Source organism: Musca autumnalis, unplaced genomic scaffold (genome assembly GCF_047663935.1).
Source record: "Musca autumnalis isolate F117 unplaced genomic scaffold, ASM4766393v1 scaffold_4, whole genome shotgun sequence".
NCBI lineage: Eukaryota > Metazoa > Arthropoda > Insecta > Diptera > Muscidae > Musca > Musca autumnalis.
In genome coordinates this window covers 151,269,345-151,290,253 of record NW_027411977.1, presented here as the reverse complement: position 1 = coordinate 151,290,253, position 20,909 = coordinate 151,269,345, and the positions used below count along the sequence as shown (strand labels likewise).

At 34.6% G+C, this 20,909-nt stretch overlaps 1 protein-coding gene across 16 annotated transcripts in view; it reads right to left on the bottom strand.

Annotated features, from left to right (window-relative positions):
- Positions 1-20,909, bottom strand: part of Ank2 (Ankyrin 2) — a 92,524-nt gene that overhangs the window by 27,067 nt on the left and 44,548 nt on the right. For 9 of the 16 annotated variants that reach the window (XM_073984144.1, XM_073984141.1, XM_073984146.1 and 6 more), the window contains 5 exons: positions 20,442-20,645; positions 18,571-19,495; positions 13,500-13,809; positions 12,854-13,239; positions 12,432-12,643 (listed from right to left, as the gene is read on the bottom strand). In XM_073984144.1, coding sequence (XP_073840245.1) covers positions 12,432-12,643; positions 12,854-13,239; positions 13,500-13,809; positions 18,571-19,495; positions 20,442-20,645 — 2,037 coding nt within the window. Of the gene's footprint in view, positions 1-39; positions 12,644-12,853; positions 13,240-13,311; positions 13,333-13,499; positions 13,810-18,570; positions 19,496-20,441; positions 20,646-20,909 lie in introns of those variants that run through there. The other 7 variants (XM_073984152.1, XM_073984151.1, XM_073984154.1 and 4 more) reach the window with 3 other exon arrangements.

Sequence of the window (20,909 nt, the reverse complement as noted above, 5' to 3'; positions counted from 1 at the left end):
AGTCGAACGGAACGAAAGAAATAAATTAGAACATTGAAATGTTGGTTTTGTTTTTTTATTTGTAACTAAATTTATTGGGTTTTATAGTTATTTAATATTTGTTGTTGTGATAAGTAAAAGTTTACGGTTACGTTATATCGTAATGAATAATAATATTAATCATAATAATAAGAAGAATAGATTCAGACGCACCAGTTGATTTTTACAATGTTTTAGTATACTTTATGATTGGTAATAAAAGTATGTACATAAAAACGTACATATGTATGTATGTATATACAGTGTTGGTCACACAATTAGCACACCCCACTACCAATATTTATTTTGCCTAAAAAGACCTTCAAAAGTAGTTGTATGGAATAAAGTATTTGTACTAATATATTCTCAGTAGTATGCTTTAAGAATACAACGCAATACAGAAACTGAAACATAACTGTCAATTTGAATAACCTCCAAAAATGTAAAAAAATTTCCTAAATTCACAGGACACGTAATTAGCACACCTTAAAAGAATCACTAATATTGTGAATAGTTTCAATATGTTCGTCCATATTCTGTTTTAAATCCCTTTCTTCTGGGAATAAGTTCCAGTCTGCTAGTTATACTCTCCACCAGTCTCCGAAATTTCAGTGTCAGAAGGGAATTATATGGGGTACACCTTGGGTCCCAAGGACTGATGGAAATTTCAGTTTTTTATCGTTTTTTGCACATGTAAACAAATTCAATGAGGCAAGTAGTTCATAGAAACCTCAAATAAAACATCATATTCTTGTTCATCTCTGTAAATTTGCGAATAGTGGGATGTACCCACCAGCAGTGTGCATCTGTAAAATCCGTTTGACACAAAAATTTTCATTAAGAAATTATAATATGATGGTTTAAGCTATTGATTATATAAATACTTATCCATCTGGACTGAATTTTACCGACATGTAGTGATGTATGCCACGATAAACCTATGTTCATTTCTATGGGACCTATGCAAATTTCAATAATTTCGTAAGCATAAGGAAAATTGGAGGTAGTCTAGTGAGACCGCAAGATAATATGTTTCCCGGAGCTTAAAACGAATAAATTTAAAATCAATAATCCAGAAAACATTTATCTTGAATAGTATATGCCTACTTTCATGGATTCTGACCAATTTCAGCAAACCTCAAAATCCTTTATTGTTAGAAAAGGGTTATACCTTTAAACATACTCATGTGCTACGTGTTCACCTAGGGCTTTGTTGACAGTTTTGTAGTGATAAGTCTTAGGTGTTATTCAGACTTGTAATTTTGAATAACAAATGGTGTTATAAGTTTATCCTTCTTTACATAATGGTGCATTTTATTGATCTTCATTCTATAAACCCCTTCCAAATCGAAAATTTTCTTGAATGAATCATCTACCTTAAACACTTTTTGAAAAGTTTTTGCACTTTATATTTAATTTTCAGTAATCGCTTAACAATTCCAATAATTTCAGATCCAATTGTACATTTGTTTTTAAAGTTTTTACGACTTTCTGACGTTTAGGTGTACATTACGAAAAATGGTCCGCTACTGGGATAAATTTTGAGATTCCGGGCGATAAATTATTTTTTCTATGAAAAAATGATTTGTTCAATGCGTTTTGAATATGAATTAACTTCAATATAAATTAATTTTTATATATTAATTGAATTAAATTAACAAATCATAGAGTGTGCTAATTATATGTCCCCTTGATAATTTGGGCGTCTTCACAAAACTTTTATTTTCAAAAAACCACTGATAATACTATTCACTTATATCATTAAATCTGTTAAATACATTATAGAAAAGGATTTTGTTTACGAAAATATTTAAATTTACCCTATCAAAACTCTTAGCTGACTGAAATCATTTTGCCCCAAAGGGGTGTGCTAATTCTGTGACCAACACTGTATGAAGTTATGTTATTTTTTCTTTTCCGAAACTATGATATTTTATACTTCTACAAACTATTGTTTTTATTATTTCGAGTTTTGTTTTCACAGGTTACGGTTTTTCTATTTAACTCGATCCATGATCAGTGAATATTAATTTTTAGAGGCTTATATATTTGATACGCTTTGAGTAAGTTTTTGTGCATAATTTTATTGTAAAAGGTTCAGAGATATTTTTATTTTGTTATTGTGTTTTCATATTTGATATTTATTGTTATAGATATGGCATTAAACGGGTATTTACACAATACACGGTAAATACTAACTCTAGCCATTATATTTATTTATTTATTATTAACAATGTAGTAAATACAGAGTTAGTAAAGGCAAGATATAGCATTGGCTGCTGTGGCCATCAGCTAGTCTAGCCATTATATAATATAATATTGTAGATAATAAAATATAGTAGATATAGGAATAATAGGAATAAATTAATGAATAATTTTAGTACAATTAACATATCGTTCTTCACGCACAGATTTCAAATGTAGTCTTGAATACATCAAGATATGTCTTTTGAGATTTACTACTTCAAACTTTATAGATTTATTTTATTTTGAGAAAGACTTTAATTTAATATTTTGTTGTTATTGAGAATCATCATAAAGTCTAGGAGCATTTGGTCAACGGAAGCATTATGTGTAAATACTGTAGCGGTTTTCACGAAAGGTTGTACATTAGGGCGAAACAAATTATTTTTGGAACTCCTACCCACTAAATTTTTTTCACCTGATCCAAAAACCTTATATATAAAATTTCAGGGCGACCCGTGCCACCCGGGCGATCCTTGTTTCCATAATAATTTGGCCCAAAGGTGCATTTTCACGAAAATTCTCTAAAGGCCGCAATTATGTATGGTCCAACTGACGAAAAAACTTTACGAATCTTACAAAAATTTTATATATAAATATAATATGCATATTTGGCCGATTTTGGGTATTTTGGGTCCTACTTTGCTATATCAAAATCCGATTTTCACAAATTTTTGTAGGATTCGTTTTTTAGCTACAACAATTAGCCTAGTGTACATGTCGTCACCATAAATGCCCGAAGACGTAACCCACAAAATGAAAACTTTGCAGGAGAAACAAAAAACGTTATAAAATGAAAAACTGTTTTATGGAATATTATGAGGGCGAGTATTTGGGATATTATCAATCCTACACGAATGGTAGTAATTAATGAAACCAAAACCGCGGAAATGCTTGGTTTTGGGATCCGTCATTAGAACAAAATCTGCAATATTATCCCATTTTCCGATATACCATTTCTTCATAGGATCGTTATTTTGCCAGAGCATGTATTTCAGCTTTATGTATCAGATCCCATCAAAGAACGAATTTCGATTTGCGTGTCGGTTACGTCTTTGGACATTTATGGTGACAATATACAACTCTCTCATATGCACCAATGCATATTTATAGAAGGTAGATGTATGAATTACAACAACTAAGAATTTTACAAAAACAACATTGTTGTTATTGAAAATTACATGTCAAAGAAAATACTGCAGAATAGGGTCTTTCTTAAAAATTCAAAAAATTCAGGAAAATATATAGATACATTTTGAAAATCCTCTAAAATAGAACAAATTTTAATCATTCAAACCCGGCGTATCTACTTTTTGTGGTATTAGCTTTCGAAGTTTCAAATTTCATTAGTGTTAGGGTTCTACTGTAAACAATCAGAAACTAGGCATCATTGTTATTATACATACACACACACACACTTGCTACCCTCATGCTATACTCTTTCTCACTCAGTCAGTCTCTTTCAGTCATTCAGACAACACAGTCATTGTATTACACCACAAGTATTAACACGCACATCAACTATTGTAACGTATTTCAGTTTCCAGAATTAACCAGAATAAATCTTGCTTAAGTTTGTTAATTTATCAATAAGTCTTTTATTTACAACATAAAAGCACAACTAAATCTTTTACTCAAACGTAAGAGTACAACAACTGGCGACGAGGACGGTGAATAAGGAAATAAATTCTTTAATTTCAATTCATCTACGCAAAAATCAACTGCACATAAAATGTCAAGCGAGAACATTGTGAAATTACTAGCTGAACAGCAAGCGGCTATGAATCTTCAAACGCAGTTACTGCAACAATTAACAAATCTACTTCAAGCACAGAGTACTGGAAACACCAAAGATGCTACGAGTCCCAGCACTTCAAAAGCAGCATTGATGGAATCTCTTTCACATTCCATGACAGACTTCGTTTATGAACCGGAAAGCGGATTAATTTTTCAAGCGTGGTACAATCGCTACCAACATGTCTTCGAAAAAGAAGCCCAATCTCTGGACGATCATGACAAAGTTGCGTTACTCTGGAGAAAGATGTCAAACAGTGTTCACGAAAGATTCAGGAACTACGTTCTTCCAAAGAATCCAACAGAAATGAGTCTAAAAGACACCCTGGAGAAACTTAACAAACTATTTGGTAAGGTAGAAACTCAAGTGTCTCAACGCTACAAGTGTTTGCAAATGAAAAAACTTGACGGAGAAGACTATAAGGAATACGCCGGTAGAGTTAACTTACAGTGCGAACTCTTCAAGCTAAATGAAATGCAAGTGGATCAATTCAAGTGTCTAATCTATGTCTTGGGTTTACAATCAAGCAAAGACAACGACATTCGCTTACGTTTACTCAAATTGCTAGACGAAGCAAAGGACTCCACAACTCTAGACACTCTTGTAGATGAAACTCAACGACTCATGGATTTGAAAACAGACAATACATTGATCGAGCATCAATCGAAATCAATATGCGCAGTCAAGAAATTCGCCAAGAACAACAACAAGCATTCCCATAAAATTCCTAAAACGCCCTGCTGGTTATGCGGAGACATGCATTACTCAAAATACTGTCCATTTAAAAATCATAAATGTTCAAAGTGTCAGCAGACAGGTCACAAGGATAACTTTTGCAAAAGCGCAAAACGAGGCAAGTCCACTACAGACAAAACTGCAGTCAAGTCGGACAAAACAAAATACAACGCCAACAATTGCGAAAATATACCACCGTGGAAATAAACAAGAAACAAGTCAAATTACAAATCGACACAGCATCCGATATTTCAATCATATCACGATCAACATGGGAATATATAGGTAAGCCTCACGTACACAAAACAAATGATACTGCAACAGACGTGAATTCCAACAGCATCAGCCTAATCGGAAAGTGTCAATGCAACATAACGGTATCAGACAAAACGCTAACTCTACAATGTTACGTCACGGAAATCGATAACTTAAACATAATGGGTATCGACTGGATACAAAGTTTTAACCTTTGGGACAAACCAATTTCAGCTTGGTGTCGCCAAATATCAAACGATGAATACATATCAAACCTGAGAAGCAAGTTCAAACCTGTTTTCGACAACAGCAGTCTTGGCCTTTGTACAAAAACCAAAGTGCATATTAAACTTCTTCCAGACGCAAAAGAAACATTCATTGCAAAACGCCCAGTACCATATGCCGTGAGAACAGAAATAGAAACAGAGCTAGATAGACTTGAAAAAGCAAATATCATCACACCAGTCAATTCTTCAAAATTTGCAGCGCCAATAGTCGTAAGTAGAAGGAACGGAAAAATTAGAATTTGTGCAGACTATTCCACGGGTCTCAACAATTCAATTGAACCAAATCAGTATCCTCTGCCCACTCCTGAAGAAATTCTCTCAGATTGTCACGATTGTATGATATTTAGTCATTTGGATCTCTCTGACGCATATCTTCAAGTAGAAGTCGACGATCAAAGCAAAGACTTGCTAACTATTAATACTCACAAAGGGTTATACAGATTTAATCGCCTCACTCCAGGTATAAAATCAGCACCAGGATCCTTCCAGCGAATCATGGATGAGCTATGCACAGGCATCCAAGGAGCACGAGCGTACATAGACGACATAGTCTTGGCAAGTAGATCCCTTCACGATCACAAAACTAATCTTAATTTGTTATTACAGAAAATTCAAGATTACGGGTTCAAACTCAAATTCGAAAAATGTCAATTTTTCAAACCATCGATCAAGTATCTAGGTCAAATCATAGATAAAAATGGCATACGACCTGATCCAGATAAAATTCTTGCAATACAGAATCTGAAGGTCCCTGAAAACATTTCAGAAGTACGATCTTTACTAGGCTCCATAAACCACTATGGAAAATATGTCTACAACATGAGAAACATCCGAAAACCACTAGATGATCTCTTAAAAAAAGATCACAAATTCATTTGGACCAAAGAATGTCAACAATCTCTCAACGAATTCAAACGCATTCTAACATCGGATTTACTACTAACTCATTACAATCCAGCATTGCCAATTCACATTGCAGCGGACGCATCATCACATGGCATCGGAGCGGTAATATACCATACTTACCCAGACAACAGTGTCAAAGCCATTCATCACGTCTCAAGATCACTTACTCCAACGGAGCGAAATTACAGTCAAATCGAAAAAGAAGGACTAGCACTAGTTTTCGCCGTACAACGTTTCCACAAAATGATTTTCGGAAGAAAATTCACCCTACATACCGACCATAAGCCATTGCTCACCATATTTGGTTCCAAAAAAGGTATTCCGGTCTACACCGCGAACAGGTTACAACGTTGGGCTCTCATCCTTCTCACCTACGATTTCGATATAAAGTATACCAATACAAAGGATTTTGGACATGCAGACGTTCTGTCAAGATTGATAAGCGCACATGAAAAACCATCAGACGAGTACATCATAGCTTCAATCAACCTAGAAAACGACATAAGATATGACATCACAGACGCCGTATCAACACTGCCAGTTAGCTTCAAAATGATACAGGATGCAACCAAAAAGGATTCAACCTTACAAACAGTTTCAAACTACGTACACAACGGCTGGCCAGAAAACAAAAACAGCATAGATTCTTCAATTCTTCCATATTTCAACAGGCAAGATTCAATATCAATAACAGATGATTGTCTTATGTTCAATACGCGCATAATAGTACCCGAATGCTACAGAAAACAAATTCTCAAACAACTGCATCGCGGACACATAGGAACAGAAAGAAGCAAATCTATCGCACGCAGCTACGTATATTGGCCAAACATAGACAAGGACATAGAGACTTACGTCAAGAAATGCAACAATTGCCAACTCGCAGCAAAAAGTCCCATCAAAACCAACCTTTGTCCTTGGCCCACAACAACACGCGTTCTCGAACGTGTTCACATAGATTACGCAGGTCCTGTAAAAAGCATTTACTACCTCGTAATAGTGGATTCATATTCCAAATATCCCGTCATATATGAAACTTCATCAACCACGACCGCAGCAACATTAAGGTTACTAACAACTTATTGTTCACAGTTTGGAAATCCTGAACAAATCGTATCCGACAATGGAACACAATTTTCCTCAGCGGATTTTGAAAATTGGTGTTCTAAACGAGGAATCAAACACACACGAACAGTTCAATATCACCCAAGTTCCAATGGTCAAGCAGAAAGATTCGTCGATACTCTCAAACGATCTTTAAAAAAATCAGAGGGAAAGGAGACGGCATCTAATGCACTACAAACATTCTTAGAAGTGTATCGTTCAACACCGAACAAAAACTCACCTAATGAACTCTCTCCAGCGGAATCATTCCTAGGTCGAAAAATGAGAACAGTTTTCGATTTAATAACAAAGCCTCCACCAGCGAGCAGAGGGAGAAACATTCAAATGGAGAAACAATACAACCGGAAACATGGTACAAAACAACGAAATTTCATCACTGGAGATCTTGTCTACGCTAAACACTTCAAAGGTAATAAGAGCTACTGGGTTCCAGGTGAAATTATCAACAAAGTGGGAAATGTTACCTACAACACTCTCATTCAAGTGGATAAGAGACAAATTCTTGTGAGATCTCACGCAGATCAACTCAGACCAAGAGAAACCGATGAAAATGTACCTGCAGAGCAAAATGATAATCTTCCTCTTCAAATCCTACTAGAAGACTTCAACATTAGTCCACCAATGGAAGAAGATTTCACAACTCCACCATCATCACCGGTTATGCACCCACAACGCATCACTTCTCGAAGAAACCCTGTACAGCCAGTATCCCGGACCCCCGAGAAGTCTCAAAAAGGGAGATGTTAGGGTTCTACTGTAAACAATCAGAAACTAGGCATCATTGTTATTATACATACACACACACACACACTTGCTACCCTCATGCTATACTCTTTCTCACTCAGTCAGTCTCTTTCAGTCATTCAGACAACACAGTCATTGTATTACACCACAAGTATTAACACGCACATCAACTATTGTAACGTATTTCAGTTTCCAGAATTAACCAGAATAAATCTTGCTTAAGTTTGTTAATTTATCAATAAGTCTTTTATTTACAACATAAAAGCACAACTAAATCTTTTACTCAAACGTAAGAGTACAACAATTAGCAGACCCTAATACATTTTGAAACAACAATTTACAAAAAAAGTAAAAATACAGCTGATTGTCACTTCTACCTTCTATAAATATGCCTTGATATGTACTAGGGTTTCTTATCGAAGTGTGAACGTCTTTTTGTGAAAATTGTTAACAAATCGAAACATCTTGTAAAGCCCAAAAAAATCAATTTTTTGGTATATTCTTTTATGTAAAAGAGCATATCTTAATATAGTGCCTGATTTTTTTTTTTTTTTTTTTGAAAAATATTTTGTGGTTTTGAGGCAAATGGGCGTACACGAAACCCTTTTTTTGAAAAAGCGTTTTGCGTTGCCAGCTCTATCTAGGTCGAAAACTAATTAACCGATCGTCATATATTTTTGTGGGGTTATTTAGAATATAAAGATCTAGTCCTTCATCGATCGATTTTTTAAAAAATGATTTTTACAAAATAGCAATTCGAGAAAAACACGTTTTTAATTTCTATGCTACATGCTGCTACAAAACACAATAAATTGATCCCTTTCAACACTCATATATCCGGCAATATTGTGCCGATCGACTTTTTTACCAATTATTCTATGCTGTTTACGCTGCAAAATAAAGCAGTAAACATTTCATCGATTTTCTGAAATTCACAATTGGAAGTCAACCCTTAACCTCATCGTCAGTCCATCCTTTAATTTCGGTTTTATTACGCCTTTTTCCTTCAATTTACTTTTTCTTGCCTCGATACACTTATTCTTTGAATTTTTCTAAAAAAAAATACCGACATAAATAAAACTCAGAACAAAGTGACGGTAAAACAGTCATCTGTTCTTCACCCTTGTAAAAATAAAGTACAATAGTTTACAACAGTTTTTGTAGAGTAAATTAACAAAATTGTGTTAAATTGAACTGTAATGTTTTCTGTTGTAGTGGTATTGTAAACAGTTGTATGTCTACAATATTCACAAGATGTACGTACTAGGTCTGCAATACCACACTACAACGATTCGTGAAAACCGCTTATATTATCCGCGTCTTGGCGATTTGATGTAGAAAATCCATTGTTATACATTTTTATTGAAGTTTAGTTACTAAAATTTTAATACTTTTTTCATCAAATCTGATTTTGTTTAAGGTTAATGCAGTTGTTTGTAATAAAAACCAAGCAATTTCTTTCTCAAATATGTGTACAGTTAGACAACTAAATAATTGCGAAAACCAAAATTGTAAAAAAACGTCATATTAATTATGCATTTATGGCAACATATTATCTAAGAACTTTACGCATTTTTGGGCAGATCTCTTGTTATTGGTCTTCAGAATAATATTCCGTCAAAAAACGTTTCATTATAATTTTAAGGAATACAGTAAAAAAATAATTGTCTACTACTTTGGATGGCAATTAAATGTTTGCACAAATTACCAATATATGGTTTCTTGGAGAATTGCCAAAGTTGTGTTCCTTATGTCTTTCCACTTTGAAGAAACGGCATGTTGCACTCGAATGGTTCTGGTTCGCCAAATTTTAGTAAATGTTTCGTAGGAAGATATTTTCCGAGTTTTTATACCCTCACCCTTTCGGCTAAGGAGGGTATATTTATTATTTAACAACAAAACCTTGATTCAAAGCCAAGACCAAAAATGTGCCTTACAGCTTAGACAGACGGCGGTCTTAATTTGCATTAACAACCTTAATTCAAATTAATTTGAACAATATCCACACAAACTGAATTTATACTGAATTTAGCAATTTCAATATGGCAAATGCTGTTGAAAATCAATTGTCTTTTGTCAAATGTCCATGTTTATGAAAATAAAAAAATAAAAACAAATCAGCAATTTTCATGTTTCTTTCAAATAAGTAGTGGTCTTTCGCGAATAGCATAAAAGCGAATCGTTTTTCAGGCCTTCTATCATATCTATGCACATACATACATATTTTTAAAATTTTTATTTTCACAAACATTTCATTACCCACCATACCATTTCTATCGATAATAATATCTTCTTCAAATGTTTCTTTACAGTTTTGTGACAGTTTTATAATATTAAAAAGACTCAAAAATATCGCGAAGAAATTAAATTTATTTTTGCTTTATCGTAGCGAGAAAATCAAGGGTAGAATATATATTTGTTTCGCATATTTTGGCGAACTTTATAAAAATGGGTACAAACAAACAGCTGTTTCATAAATGCAGAAACTATCGTCTGTCAGTTTGAAAAATTAATTGAAATTAAGGAATATTTACTGCAAATTAACTCTGCCGTCTGTCTAGGGCATAAGACCCCAAGTATGTTTGTACGAAATCTGTTTCAGACAATTTGGAGTCAATTTAATTTAGCAATGTCCCGTCCGTCTGTCTGTGCGCACTATAAATCTCGAACGGATCCACCGATTTGGTTAATATTGTTGGCCTAGTAATAGTTTATCCAAACTTAGTTTAATTTCGAAGATGGGCCATATCGGTCCACTCCTTCGGGTACCTCCCCCACAAAAGTTAAAAACTTTTCGCTAAAATGGTTCTCACGAAAGCATTAACCGGTTATGTATATACTTTGAACATTGTAATACTTCTACTAGATATGAATCAAATTCGAATATGAACAATATTGGTCCACTCCTTCCGGTACATCCCACACAAAATTTCGGAAAAGTGCAGTTGAAGGCTTTCTTTCGAATCGCTTTGATTTTTTTTGCAATACCTTGTATTTGCTGCCCGCATTTCGACGGTACAAGTTTCTTCAGGGGCAAGTCCATACTTCCTGAGAAAATGGTCTATGTATACTGCGTTGGTCCAAACTTTGCGTAATATTTCAACGAATCCAAGATAAATTTTGAAGTTGGTGCTTATCGGTGCAATCCTTTCGCGATATTTGTTGAACGGAGCAATCCTGTTTACAGCGATATTATGCTTTCCGTGGCCAATAGTCCAAAAGCTGTAAATTATGTGGTGACCAACTGAAATTACTGGTGGGCGCATGAATGAAGGAATGAAAATGCGAAATCCAAACATATAGTATTCCAGCTTCTCCAGTAGAGGTTTAATTTCCATATTTGATAGGTTATATGAGATTTGAAAAACATTTTGGTATTTATTATGATAGTAGAGGATAATATTTATCCAATTAGTAAAAATGTAGAAATCATGCTCTGTTGTAGGTCGTTTCAAAATATAGCACTGAGAGACTATTTTTGCCTATACTTTCTAGAGGTATTTTGATGTTTTCAGAGCAAAAATCAGACTGTTTTACATTGGTCGACAACACATATTGGGTTAAATAGCATATTCTTAACATGTGTTTGTTATCTTTCTGCCTTCATGATGGTTTTTTATGGTTGTACTTTATTACATTCAATACTGGTGGACCATCATTAACCGCAAAAGTAATAAAAATGCATAACGGATCAAAAAGTTTTATACCACTGCCCTTCCACATACAAGTATTAATTTGTCACCCTCAAGTATTGGGTTATTGTTATTTTTGACTGTATTTGTTTGTTGTTTTCGGGACTAATAGCAAGAAATTTGCACTAAACCCCATATAGTTCTTACATAATTTCAATTTAAATTTTCAATTTAATATGAAAAATTTTACAATTTTGGTTTTTGCAACTGTATTTTTATAGAAGCTTTGCAATTAATATAACACCAAATATTAAATCCAGTAGAAATCCACAGAATATTAAATGATCAGAAAACTGAGCATTGTTTCCAGAAAAAAATTAAAACTGAATCGCTGAGATCAAAAATGTTTCTTTATATACTATGTAATTCAATTGTATGAGTGGATTAATACCTATATTTTGTAAGACTTGTATGATGGTTTTGATTGTAGTTAATATAATCTCGAAGTTACTGTGGCATTTACATTTTAATGTAATATTATTAATATTTTAACATTACTGAATCTGTCTTGTTTGACATTTGTTTCCTTTACCAAATAAGAGAAAATCGCTTCTTCTTTGGTACATGATTAACACTAATTTTACGTAATTTTTCTGGTGCAACACCTTTGCGAGGTTTAAAAAGATTTACCTGTAAGCCAACTTTAATCTTTTTAGTCAAAGCTCCCTGTGGGAATACAGCCTGCACTTGTGGCACCACTGTGCTAGACACCATACCACCCTCTGGTCCAATGGCATGTACCTCTTGGCGTATGCGAGTCACAACGGCAAAGTATTGTGGAAAATCATATGTAACAAAGCGACAGACATGATTTCCGGATTGTTCTTCAAGTTGGGCAATTTCTGGAATAAATAAACGTATACTATGTAGTTTGTAACATTTACAGTCATACATAAGGCGGTCAAAATAATAGTAGTAGCGCTCACTGTTGAAACATTTTATCATTTCTATTGTGCATGGGATGGTGAACATCTCTTATTTTCGACTCACTACTGCGCTATATACTATTTTGATCGCAACTGTAGGTGTTTTCAACCTGCAACGCTGCATACCTTCAGGCTCAAAGCATTGCTGCAAAACATCATGGATAATTTCTTCGGAATTTTCAATGGTATGCTCACGCCAAGTTTCACCATTGTCTGAACGTAAAATTATGATTTCGCGTTCCTTTCCACGTAACGAGGCAAAATGTGGCACCTCCATAATTACGGGTCCAATGAATTTCGTAGATACAGGACCCAATTCGAGGACGCGACTGGCCAAAGCCTCGCCTTCCATGAGTTGGGGCGGATGCATGGTGCGCTGCGGCTTCACATAGCGGCAAGTAACACGTGTTGGCTGAGCAGTTGAACGTGATGGTATAATCATGCGGACACCACTGTGACGACAGCCACGCATAGCACCACCCCGTGCATCAACCAAAAAGGAAACCAAGAAACTGAAAAAATCAAATGAGAAAGCATCAGTATTTGTCAACTACACCGTGAGATTAACCAGACAAAGAACAAACCTCTTCCATTGCAATTTACGTCTATGCGTGTGAAGAAAAATTTTAGAAGAACATATACAGAGTAAATTATGAAATTTCGGTTATTGGAATTAAGTATTTTGACAGAACAAAAACGTTAAAAACGCAAGAGAAACCGAAAACTCTACAAAAAATCATAGCTACCTACATATATGGAAACAAAAGCTTACCCTTCGTGTTGATGATCATCACCATTTAGCATATCATTGGAAATGTAAATGCCACCATCACGCATTGTTTTCGTATGGACAGCATTGTAGGTTTGTGCCTTTTGTGGACTTATGGCACTCTCTACAGCCGCTTGCGGTTGCTGCTGCTGTAATCCAGCAGCGTTGGTGTATTCAGCACTCTGAGCCATTCGATTCGAATCCACACGTTCGTCACGTGTCACATCAATGGGCAACGAATCATCTCCTAGGGATTTCATTTCATCAACTGTCAGATAGCGATAAGGTTGATCGGAAAGCATATTATCTTCGCCTGATCGATGGGTAGTTTAGCGAGTAGCATTGGCGACATTTTGGGCAGTGGTGGTATTTGTGGTTGTAGTGTTTATTTGTTTGTTTGTTTTTAGCGATTTGTAGCATTCCAATTTGTTCGTACGATTGAGTCAACACAGCAAAGTTGGATGATGATAATGTGCAGTGATATATTTGAAAGTACATACAAAAATGATGAATGAGTTAAGATTTCGTTTTGATTTTTGCTTTCTAAAATTTACAATGACATAAATGTGATACATACATACGTATTTCAATTCAAATCAAATCTCATGCATATATATATATATAGTCATCATTGTTTCCCCCAACATTTTTTTATTTTAGCGTTTTAGTTTTTAATTAAAAAATGTATATTTTGATAGAAACCAAATCATGTTGTAAATTTCTTGATGAGTTTTGGTTTCCAATTCAGGATTAATCCTATCTTCATATGAATACATTTATGGTATTAAGTGCACTTATCAATCCACATTATTAATCAATTCCAATATTCGAGATTTGATTTCAGACCATCGGTGAGTTTTATATGTGTAATATATTATAAACATAAATTAAATTAGATTTCTACATATATTTACAAATTCACATTTAATTTATAATAAATAGACCATGTAGTTTTTTATGACGTCGGAACAACTCTATTGTAGTTATTGAGATATGTATCTTTAGTATTTGCTTTGTGTTTAATATCAGAAGTATTCTTACGGGTGGCCGCCAAATTTTCCTTTAACTTTTATAAAGTCCAACAAACAATCTGTACTGAATTAATATATTTATTCCAAAAATGATACAGTCCTATTTTAAGGTTAATACGAAACAAGTAAGAAAGTATCAGTCAGCTGTGCCGACGATACTTCTGACGTCTATAGGTTTTTTTAATTTTTGTGACAATTTCTCAGGGACAATTTCTCTAACTAGGGCCGCATACACAACATGTTGCCAACATTATTAAAACGATCCCAGACGAGTACTTAAACTGCACTCGTTCCAAACTTTGTGTAAAAGGTAACCGAAAAAGTAGTCCGATGTAGTCAATATTTGGACATAATCCGAGTGTGTAATAAATAATACGATTTATAACCTTTGGACCAAATCGGTGTCCCCCTTCGAAGGTTATCTTACGGCAGGCTTTTTTGGACCTTTTGGCCTAAAAATTGCGCCGTCGTAATAGGGGCCCGTCAAGAAGAACTTGATGCAAACAGCTTCAAAACGATCCGAGACGAACTGTTAAGTTATACTTTTTTTCTAAAATTTGTGTGGGAGGTAAACAAAGAAGTACACCGATTGGGTCCATATTCCCTCCGAGAGTTATCGTCCGCGCCATTTTAGGAAAAATGTTCGAACTTTTGTGGGGTTGGTACCGGAAGGTGTGGGCCGATATGACCTATCTTCCAACCTGAACTAAGTTTAGACAAAATATTATTATACGCAAAATTCGAAACAAATCAGTGCGCACCAGCCAGACAGACGGACGGACATGGTTAAATCAACCGCAAATTGTCTGAAACGGATTTCGTTCAAATATCTAAAATCATTATTTCGATGAGGCACAATTTTGGCATAAAGGCTGAAGGTATAAATACCACATTTATTGTTTTGTGCGTTCCTTTGTATGTACATTAGGGTTATGACTTTAAGAAACTCGATTTGCGTCGTTTCACTTTGATTTGTTTTCAATGTTACGTTGTTGTCAAATTAGTACCGATTTTCACTGTGCGTCGTTACATTTGCGATGATGCTCAATATGAAAGGGAGATGTAATTCCACTACTGTGCGCTTCTTGCCGAGTAACTATCGGAGGGCAACCACTGACTGAGCTGATTCAACATACATATCTCTTTTAACGTTGGGAATCTTTTTAATCCTTCGGTATGGATTAAAGCAGGATCTATCAGAGATGCTCTACTTTCAACTGAATATTGTGAATATTTTAGATCCCCCATGGGCCAAATGCCTTGGCACGTATAGCAAGATCATTGCAAAATATTGATAGAACAGTTGACTACACGACGATCTCTTTGGGCAATGATAGAGAAAAGACGCAAAGTTGAGAACTGCTCGAACAATTGGAAAGTCTTGTTCCATATGAGCAGAACCAGAACTTATCACCGGAAGACATGTTACTTCATCTGACCTTAAAAAGTTTTGCAAACTTAAAAAACTCTTAAATTTGGACCTTTGACTCCGAATAACTTCTTTTAGACATATGGGATCGATGGAAACTTCTAGTACATTACTTGTAATGGCAAGCCCTAGCTCTACACAAAAATTCAACTTTCTGGGAATTATTGTTATTTCATTATCTATTTTGACTGTATTATTCTTCATTAGAAGCAAACTCAGGTGAGAAAATTCGAGAGATGATGTTCCTTCCCAAACTTGTACCCGCTTACCCCAAAGGAGACTGCGGTGGCGAGCAAGAAAGTAGAAGGGACAAATCCGAAGGAAGCTAAGGTGATTGGGCTGAATGAGGTGTTTATTGTTTGTTTGGGGTAATTGTTATAAATTATACGCCAAATACATCTCATTTATGTATATGTACACATATAAACAATCTTGCATATACCTATGTATGTATGTACATTTATACATTCCCAAAAATAGCCATGCTAATACATACAGAGGTAATAAATTTAAGCAATTATAGCTGATCAATTTAATAAATGATAAAACAAAAAAAGACCTTTTAGAAACAATATAAGCTTACAGTGTAAACATAATATCGCACCTGTTCAAAATAGGGTAGTAACCCAAATTTTATTGTTTTTCAGTAGAACCAAAAAACTTCTTATGTTAATGTTAAAAGTTTATTATACAAAAAAAAACTATCCCATCGTAAAGATATCTTGCTAAATACACTATAACACTAGATTTCGTTTTATTTCATTATGTATTTATTTATATTTCTAATCAATTTTCGAGTTACTACCATTTTGTTGAAAAATTATTTTTTTAGTAGAGATATTATTGCAACTTACTACAGTTTAACTGAAAATATGGGCGCCGATTGATAACATAGGGAGCAATTACGGAGTTGTTCAAATTTCAATTGTGAACAACTCCGTAATTGTGGGAGTACTCGCGTCATAGTTTTATTCTTTTCTACTACTCATTAGACTTGAAGCTTTTCTATATTGACATGTCGCTTATACGGCCCATCACATCGTTATACCCTGAGCTACGCCATTACCATTTAATAAGGAGAATATTAATTTGACGATCTTTCGATTTTAACAAAATTTCCCTTAAATTCTCATTAAAAATATTTTCATAGGATTTCGTCAATTTGTGTCAAAGATTACTTCTGAGAAAAACTTTCTGAATTTAAAAGTATGAAGAATATTACTTACTTTGTTGAATTGCTATTGGATGTGTATATAATCTCACTATAGTTCATCTAACATATATATTTATAGCTTTAATATATTGACAACATGTGATCTATTTAATCTATGAGACCTGCTAAATATTATATATTGGCGTGCCTTATAATGAGTTTCCAGTATTCACATGTTATCTAAAAAATTTGCTTCTTTGCGCTTCTTTCTATCTATAGCTTTGTGAGATTATGCCATTTGTGGTAGTTTCAATAACACCACTTCTGTTATAATCTTTGGCCGAAATGATAAAACCTCTATTCTGATCATGTGTGATTATCGATGGATTATTACTTTCATTCATAAATAATGACGGGCTGGCTTTCAAAAGCTTTATGTTAAATCAAAACATTGATTTTTCCAAAATTCGACTTTTGTTCCTCTGGATATTTTTAAATCAGAAAACAAATGGCAACGAATGCTGAATGTTTCATTGCATAACAAGTGCCTTAACATCAGGCCTTGTCAAATAGCAAATAGGGGTTGAAATCAGTCAATTACTGTGTACACATATTGGTCTCTTAGTTCGCTTTAAAACGAAAACAATAAACACATCTTATACACTGAAAATAATGTTGATGTAAACGAAATAAAAAATCTACATAAGTACATTCATATGTATATATTAAATGTTTTATTACAATTACACTTAGACGTTTGTAATAGAGGTAGATGGTAGTGGTATATATGAATGAACGAGTAGTATGAGAATACAGGTAGTAAAATGAGGAGTCCATTTTTCATAGGATTACGACTTACAGGACAAGAACAGTGATTCACCGCGATAATATGGCAGATAAATGTGGCTATCGTTCTTTTGGCGGTCACTTTTAATGCCCAAACATGGATCCCAATCATTTGTGTCACCTATATTTGGCATGTGATAACAACGATAACGGATAGGTTGGATGTAGATGACACAATCAAGAAATGACAATTTACAATTAGAAACGAAAGGACATATTTCAAGTAACGGCTCGAGTGTCACAAGTGGGAAGTATGTTTTTGGTTGGTTCGTGTTCTTATTCTGTTTTGTTAAGAGGAACCGACCATCATCTATCTATTAGACGGGCGGATTGATGGATGGATTTTGACTTAAATAGGATTGGGACTTGGGTAACTGTTTTTCTTTTTTTTTTAAGAAAAATGTATGTATATGTGTGTATGTGCGCGCGTTGTAGTTTGGTAACAATGTTGGAGAGAATGTGTAAACATATTTTGAGCCAAAACTAAATAAGGAATAAACAAAATATGTGGTGCATTTTTACATTCCCCTAAATCTAAGTAACAAAGTCCATGATAACAGAAATGTAAAATGTGTGTGTGTGTGACATATTTATGCATTCGTTTATGATACATACCTCCTTCTTCTTCAGAGTCGGACATGAACGATTCGTGCATTGCCTCGGGTGCTACAACACGATATTTTTCATCCGAATGAATTTGAGTGGAACCTTCGGGCTCATTGGTATATGATTTTAGAGAATCCAAAACACTAATATAACCCAATTTCCTGGCAATATCCAATGGTGTTTGTCCATTCGTAGTTTGAGCATTGGCATCGGCATTGTGCTCGAGAAGAAGCTTCACAATGTGGCAATGTCCTTGTTGGGCACTCTGGTGCAAGGGTGTGTAGCCAATGGAAGTGGCTGAATTGACATTGGCTCCATGCTGTAAAAGGAATCGCACCATATTGGCCTGTCCGAAGTGTGCTGCAACATGTAGTGGTGTATATCCAGCCTTGGTTGCCATGTCAATGTTGGCTCCATTGCGTTGGAGTATTTCGGCAACATTGACGTTGTCTTCTTGGGCACATAGATGCATCGGTGTCAGCCCATTTTTAGCTGGATGATTAACTCCAGCTTTATGTTCGATTAGAAGATTCGATATTTCTGTGTGACCCTCCTGGCAACTAAGGTGCAGGGGAGTGAAACCAGCTTTACTTTCTGCATTAGCTTGGGCGCCATATTCCAAAAGTGTTGTAGCTATGTCCATTTGATTCTTGCGAGCTGCTATATGCAACGGAGTGTGGCCATTCTTGGCTGTTGCATGAGGGCTGGCACCTTTCTCCAGCAACAACAAGGCAACATTCTGATTGTCATAGTGACAGGCCACGTGTAGCGGCGTCACACCATTCTTGCCTTGAGCATCAACATCGGCTTCCTTTTGCAACAGCAATTGTGCGACCTTGATGTGACCGTATTTAGCTGTTAAGTGCAATGGTGTAAAGCCCTTCTTGGTGGCAGCATCTAATGCAGCGCCATTTTCAATCAATACTGCAGCCACCTAAAATGTAGAACGGGTTTGTTGTCATTGCTATGTATGAAGTAGAAGTGTCTAAGGAATAGACCAGGACTTAATCTGTGAAAATTTTGTCACTGGTTGAATGTTTGAATAGTGGTAGTTATTATGATGTTGGTTAGTATTGGTGAAATGAGTGTACACAGAGACATGAAAACAAAAATAATAAAGCTAACACCCTCACCCACCAATATATTAACATAACATAAGTATTTATAAGTGTTTTCAGAAAAGCTGCCAGCAAATACTCTAGGCTCTTTTCAATAACCCGACATACTGTTTCAACTAGTGTATCCCTACTGAAGGTAATGACAACTACGTACACGCTACATATAAAACAATATTCCCAATACCAGTATTTGTAGTTGTCAGTCATTAGACAGTAGGGTCCACTCATTTCCACACACATAGATTTGTGTCATATTATCTCACTGCTGAAAGTCTAAATTGAAAAGAGTTTACATGCCGACGTACCGAATATGAAAATGTGTTTTTATACTAAAATAAAAATACCTAATGAAAATTAAAATATATTCTTTTTTATTTTACATCTTTCGATTTCTTTTTGTTTTTTTTTTTTAATTTGTAAAAATTAACAACAATTGCAGCAATAACAAATAAATAAATAAAAATCTGTGCAACTTTAGGATAACAACAATAAATATAGATATGTATATGTATGTATGTTAAATAAATCAGTGGTTTAAAAGAGAGAGAGAAAAGAGAAAACTATTACAAATAATAATAAATAAATAATAATAGAGAGAAAAGAACAACACTTATGTAACGACGACATAAAACTTTAAGAATATAAATTTTACAAATTTCAGAATATTTATATGAAATACTCTTGATGGCGTATCCAAAATAATTGCATCAAATATACAGTATCAATGTGATCCATAATCTTTTTGGCAATTAATTGCTTTACCTCATCTTGGCCCTCCTTCGCGGCAATGTGTAAAGCCGTGTACATATCCTTGGTTGTGGCATCCACCTGAGCACCGTGCTGCAACAATAGCATAACGATGTCTACATTGCCCAATCTCGATGCAATATGAAGTGGAGTTTGCTGTTCACGAGCACGCGCATCAACCTGAGCACCATTGCGCAATAAAATGCGTATAATATCAGTCTGTTGAAGAGAAGGACATAATAAAATATATAAATAAGAAAATGTACAAAAGTAAAAAATTGTAATCAGTTCATTCACAAATCTTTATATACAAGCATTGCTCTGTTCCAGTACCTGCAAGAACATACTATTTTTAGTACGATAAAATATTTTCCTTTATGTTATCGGAAAAATAGTAAAAATTAGTAGATTCTTGCAGTTCTGGAACAGACCACATATGTACATACATTAGGGTTATAACTTTTTGCATTTTTTGCAAATATA